Source organism: Phyllopteryx taeniolatus, chromosome 1, assembly GCF_024500385.1.
Source record: "Phyllopteryx taeniolatus isolate TA_2022b chromosome 1, UOR_Ptae_1.2, whole genome shotgun sequence".
Taxonomy (NCBI): Eukaryota; Metazoa; Chordata; class Actinopteri; order Syngnathiformes; family Syngnathidae; genus Phyllopteryx; species Phyllopteryx taeniolatus.
Genome location: NC_084502.1, coordinates 5,554,184 through 5,560,446, shown reverse-complemented (window position 1 = coordinate 5,560,446; position 6,263 = coordinate 5,554,184). Strand labels below are relative to the sequence as shown.

Below are 6,263 nucleotides of genomic sequence, written 5' to 3'. Positions count from 1 at the left end.
GCGTCTAGCGGTCTTTGGCGGAGCGCAGGTCGGTGGTTACCGGATCGTGCTGGATGGTTTGGTGCAGCATGAGAGCCAGCAAACCCGCCCGGTTGGTCATGGCGGCCCGCAGGTTCCTCTCCTGCTCAAACAGCTCGTCCAGTTTGTACCACTGGCGACACAGACGGCAAAAGTACACACGCTCGGTACTTAAGAAGAAACGCAGATGTCCCGATTCAACTCCTTTCGCCTTTCTTAGCGTCATTTTCCATGCGCGCGAAGAGGACTTCACCTACCACTCGGACTCTCTCCAGGTCCACCTCGGCGCGGCGGAGCTTCTCCCAGCAGTAGTGTTTGTTGCACTTCCTCTTGGAGACCCGACAGAACTCGCCGGTGGGCTCGAACACGTCTTTGACCAGAGGGCAGCCGCACACCTCGTCGGCTGCCACCTGGACGACATGCGCGCAAACAACATCACCGCTACCCTTGCGCTCTCCAGTTTGGTTAGTCGGTACCATGTTTGATAGGCGGCTCCCGGAAGTCGTCCCTGCTGACGTGCACGTCTTACACGAGCGGCACGGCCGCGAACAGAGAGGAGCTGGTTTACAAAAGCACGGTCAGTGTTGGTGACGATTATACGGTACAAAAGCAGTCATCTGTTTCCAACGTGGAAACTTTTGACCCGAGGTATGTGCGACCAAGTTATTACAAATGGGTAATCCGATTTTTGCGGGAAAAGAATTCCGCGATTTTATTTGAAGGCAATATCGCCCGCACGCAGCCTTAGCGCTAACCTGGCAGGCGGCCTAAGAACACGCAAAGAAGAGAGTCAAACCTTTGGATCTCTGGAATGTTCCGGACACAACACCTGTAGCCGCTTGCAGTAGGTTTTGCTGTGAGGGTTGTAGACGTCGCAGAAGAGGCGCGTCGCTCTGCGGCGTACGAGACAAACAGAAAGCAAAATGTATGAGACGGAGCGCACGCCGCGCGATACCGCAAACTCAACAAACACGTGTGTGTGCTCTACGTGTCACATGTGCGCCACATATGCGCTACAGCCGGGAATCTGTATATTACAGGTGTTACATGTGTCGCGCGTGTCCTACAGGTGCTATGCGTGCTGCAGGTGTCAAGTATGTCGTTACACGCGTGCTACTTCGACAGACAGGCGGACGGACGGACGGGTGCGCTCACCCTTCGATCCGCGTGGGGTACATGGATCCAAAGGAAGTCTGACTTTCGTACTGTTAGGGCAAAGGCGAACCGCGGTCACAGGCAGCGAAATTGACCCGAGTCGGAGACGGGTAGCGGATCACACTGACCTTGGCGTAGCACCTCTCCATGTGTCTCAGCGCCACCTTGGGGTTGACCGGATGGCTGCAGGACACGCAGAAGATTTGAAGGTCCGTGTCGTCGCCGTCACCCTCGTTGGCCTGTGGGCAAACACGCAAGCATGACAGATTGTTTTATTTTGGAAATGCCTTCAGGCCTTTTCACGACGACACACCTAACCCTAACCCGCGTCAATGCGCAAATATTTCACATTTTCCGGGACTCAATTCCCCAAGCAATGGAGACAGACTGACATATTCCTTGCACCTTCCTCGACTGCTTTCCACCATTCCAACTGCAAACTGTTCAAGACATCTTGGGAACTATTATTCCCATTCTCCAAATTGACACAAGAAGAGAGTCCCACTTCAGGAAATATTTCTACCTTCTACCTTTCTTGAGCGATTCAAAGCATTCCAACATCATAATGTTCAGCCCCGTCCCGTTCCCAATATTCGCGCAGTTTTATCATGACATTCCGGACGGAAGGCTTACTTACGACGAGTACCTTCCATCCGTACCGACCCCCTTCCTTCTACGTTTCTTGAGCGATTCAAACCAATTCCAGCATGATCATTTTCAGCTCAATCGAGACACTGCCGAAGGTTTGATCGCATTCCCCAAATTCCCACCTTTTCACACGGAAATTGCAAACATTTAAAAGCTATGTCACACGTCTACTGTTCCTCTTTTTCCACATTTCTCGCCAGTAAGTCTCACTTACTACATTTGAACACTTGGATGAATTCCCCAACGTCAGCTCTTCGCACGCAATTTCTCCACATATTGCATTCTGTCGTTATTTGGAATGCGGCGTACCTCCTCGTCGTGTTGCACCTGGTGAAGTTTCGAGTTGGCGATGATGCCTTCCAACTCGTGGAAGCGCTTCTCCATCAGGGTGAGGCGCAGCCTAGCGGCCTGCTGCTCCTTCCTGATCCGCTCCAGCTGTCTCCGCCCCATCTCCTCGGCGACGCAGGGGCTCTGCTGCCACTGCTGGATCCTCTGAGGGACGATCTCGTAGATGCGGCTGCGAACGCCAAACGTGTTTGGATGGAACCACGCGCACGTATGTCGCACCGGTAGGAGTGGGAATCGAGAACGGGTCCCGACGTCTAGGTTCCATCGGAATTGTAGCCCTCCGTTGTTATCAATTCTAAGTTCTGCAGTACTTTGGTGTCATCCTAGGTCTGTTTCGTAGTTGTGATCAAAGCTTTATAGGTGGTACGCGTGTGTGCAAATAAGTGTGTGTGTAATACACAGGCGCAGGCGGGGCGAGACTCACTTGGCTGCAAGCTTCATGCCGCAGTCGTCGGAACAGTACTTGGAGGAGGTCCTGGCCGCTTGGATGCAGCCTGGGCCGAGACACTGGCGCAGAGTACTGCCGAGCTCCTTAGCCTCGCCCTCTCCTCCACCTCCACCTCCTCCCCCTCCTCCTCCTCCTCCTCCTCCTCCTCCTCCTCCTCCTCCTCTTTCGCTGTGCCGCACGCGTCCCCTGTGTCGCTCCTTCACCTTGTGACGTCGCACCTCCGCTTTGGGGGCGGAGAGTGATTTCTGTGGATGTCACACGTGTCAACTTGTGCGCCACAGGTGTTTCATGCATGACACGGGGGGTCATGTGTGCTACAGGTGTTAATTTGTGTGACGCGGGTGAATGTGTGGCCCAGGTGTTACGTGTGTCACACGTGTCAACGTGTGCGCTCCAGGTGTTTCACGCTTGCTACAGGCGTTACATGTGTGCTACAGGTGTCGTGTGTGCTGATCCTGTACGCTGCATGTGTCGTGTGTGTGCGCTAATAGTGTCACGTGTGTTACAGGTGTTAAATTATACTCACCTTCTTCTCTGGCTTCTTCTCTCGTCTTTTCACGTGTTTCACCTTCACCGCCTTCTTTCTCAGCGACGACTCCTCTTCTTCCTCCTCCTCCTCCTCCTCCTCCTCACTGTGCCACAGCTGCAACAGAGAGGCTCATCAGAGGAAGCGGCGCCAGCGGCGAGCGATGGGCCCCCCGACTATCCACCGACCAGGTCGCTGAATCCGGCGGCTTTGTACTGCTGGTAGAGCTCCAGCTCACTTTCACTGAACACCTCTTCCTCATCTTCCTCCTCTGTAAAATGGCCGCCATCGTTCCTGTAGAGGTCCCGCCGTCCCTTCGCAGAGCGTCGACTCATCTCCTCTTCTTTCACGCGAAGCATCCTCTGCATCAGACCAGGAACACGTCTCATCCAATGCAACGCTGCTTATTTTCACTCAAAACACACGCAGCTGTGCTCCAGCTGTTACGTTACATGTGTACTAAAAGTGTTCCACGCAGTGCGGTCAAAAAGGATGCACCCCCTTCGCTCTTAATTTTTTGCAACTTGAATGTTTAAGATCATCAAACAAATGTGAATATCCGATGTTGTCCTGGATTCCATCGTGCGCTGCTGGATACGTTGCCGCTGTGCTCTTGGCGTAATGAATATCGGGAGGCCGGCCACTCCTGGGAAGGTTCGTGACTGCTCCGTGTTTTTTCCACGTGTGGATAATGGCTCTCGCCATGGTTCGCTGGAGTCCTAAAGCATTAGAAATGTCTTTGTAACCCTCGATCGATGTTAATTAAGTACGCAATTTCTCATCGGTTCTTGAATTTCTTTGAATCGTGGAATTTGTTTGCCGCTTTTTTCGATCTTTGGGCTGGGCAGGTTCGATTTAGTAAGTAGTAGTCTATTTAGTTCTAAAGTGATTTCTTGTCTGTGAAAATGAACTCAGCTGCCCCAAAAATGTGAGCAGCTCCAGCCAGCCAATGACTGAAAAGCTTTGAACGACGGTGTAGCGGTCCACTCGCCGGACTTTGGTGCGAGCGGCGTGGGTTCACTTCCCACTCAGTGACGGTGCGAACGTGAGTGCGAGCGGTCGTCCGTGTCCGTGTGTACCCCAGTTCGGGGTGTAGTCCGCCTTTCGCCCGAAGTCAGCCGGGATAGGCTCCGGCGTGCCGCGACCCTAACCGGATAAGCGCTGTTGAAAATGGATGCATGGATGTTTTTCCCCTTAAGAAATAAAATCCCAATTTAAAAACTGCATTTTCTGTGTACTTATCTTGGCCTGATGATCTTAAACATTAAAATCGGGGAAACTAGAACTATGCAAAAAAATAAGACCGCGGGATGTATATATACACGAACAGGATATACGTGTGCTACAGGTGCTATATGAGCGCCGTGTGTTCCATGTGACATACGTGTTACGTGTGTGCTACAGGTGTTCCGCAGGCGTTCCACGTGCGCCAAAGGATTGACTTATCTGCCACAGGTCGCTTGCTAGGCGTGCTATCTCGGTGTCGATAGGCGCAAAAGAATGCAATCGGGCGGGTCGACTCACCCGTGCGCGGAACTGACACTGCCTCAGTCGACACTTCTGGCGTATTTTGTTGGGTCCCCCAAACTTCTTCATGTCTTTGCAAAAATCACAGGTGGCGCAGTCTTGCGTCCTCAAACAGGCCTCGCACTCACCGCACATGCGAGCGGACCGTTTGATTTGCTAAGCGGCACGGGCAGGCGAGACAGAAAAAGACAATGAACTTTTGTCAACGGCATGATGCGCTTTGTTCCCACTCGGCAAACCACCTGTGAGCCACGCCTGCTGTCGCTCTTGGACTCAGGAGGCGAGCTCCCGTCTTCCTCCGGCTCCGCCGCCTTTGTCTTCCTGTGACGATACTTAATCTCCAGAGACGGGTCGCCTTCTGAGACGGACGAGCGTTAACATGCGACACGCGCGCCTGCCGACTGATATTGGATGCGAGAAGACGTGTTTGTGAGCGGTCACCTCGACAGGACGGACAGAACCACTCTCGGACGGCATCGGCCACCTTCTCGGACACGCCCACGCAGCTGCCGTGGAACCACTCGGTGCAGCCGTCGCAGCCTCTGATTGGAGGAGAACGCGTGCGGCGTATAGGTCAACATGTTGTACGGCGCGTAACAATGTATTCAAGCTCCAGCAGCTGGCATCGTGTGTCGCTTTGAATACACACTCTTTCCATCCCTGTGAGCATTTTGAACTGGAACGAGCAGTTACGTGCACGCTACGTATGTTACATGTGTGACATGTGCTACGGTTGTGAACATATGTGCTACAGGTGTTACGCATGCTGCAGGTGCTTCGGGTGTTCCATGTGTGCTACATGCGTGTTATTAGCGGAGTGGATTACATCATAAAGCAGTTGCTGTCAGGTCTCCTGCAGACACAGTAGACAGGCCCCCTCGGTCTTTCCATGGTAACGTGTCCTCCTTCCTCATCCTCGTCAGGATGAAGATGTGACGCCGCATCGGCCTTCGAGACAAACCGACATACAACGCCTCAACTTCAAATGTTGTTGGAAAATCCCAATCAATGGATCCTCCTCGCCCACCGGTTCCGCTGAAATCATTTGAATTGATTTAGGGAAATCGAAAACGAGAAAAACCTTTGGGGCTACATCTGGAGGCACAATCATCGCTTTCAGTTCAAATGACTTTTCTGCCGCCCGGAAGTACCCTGGCACCTATTGTTTACAAACATTATGACAACGATCGAAAGCAAAACAAAAAAAAGACCCCCACATTTTGACTTTGAAGTAACTGTCAAGAGTCCCTACTTTTCCTTTTACTTCATTAAGCAAGTGCAATCAGTACCAGTTTTGTTCCCTCATGTATCCTTGAGCACAGCCAAGGAGTCATTTTGCTGCCTGCCTGATGTTGAGAAGAACGAACGCTGACAACTGCGCGTAGAAGAATGAAGACCAAAGACGCCCTGCCTCATTGACCTTGTCGTTTTCCTTCCGAGACTCACCATCACTTGCTGGGAAGCCAGAAGACGCTTTTTAGGCCCCAAAATGTATCCACAGCCTTCTCTTTGTTCGCTTCATCCTCCTGCTCTTCCTCACAGCAGCAGCAGCAGCAGCATCTTCGCCCGCTTTTCTTCTTCTTCTTCTTCTTT

General features: G+C 52.4%; 1 protein-coding gene across 2 annotated transcripts; it reads right to left on the bottom strand.

The window, feature by feature from the left end:
* LOC133474253 (CXXC-type zinc finger protein 1-like) lies at positions 1-6,238 on the bottom strand. 2 transcript variants are annotated; one of them, XM_061765756.1, is made up of 14 exons: positions 6,117-6,238; positions 5,497-5,618; positions 5,112-5,212; positions 4,913-5,028; positions 4,668-4,826; positions 3,332-3,505; positions 3,144-3,260; positions 2,594-2,862; positions 2,131-2,338; positions 1,302-1,412; positions 1,174-1,223; positions 815-911; positions 276-428; positions 1-151 (listed from the first exon to the last, which is right to left on the bottom strand). In XM_061765756.1, the coding sequence occupies exons 1-14, from the start codon at positions 6,117-6,119 to the stop codon at positions 5-7; spliced, it is 1,827 nt and encodes a 608-aa protein (XP_061621740.1). In that variant the 5' UTR covers positions 6,120-6,238; the 3' UTR covers positions 1-4. The 2 variants fall into 2 exon arrangements, with proteins under 2 accessions (XP_061621740.1, XP_061621732.1); XM_061765748.1 differs by having other exon boundaries at positions 9-577.
* Positions 6,239-6,263: the final 25 nt, after the last annotated feature.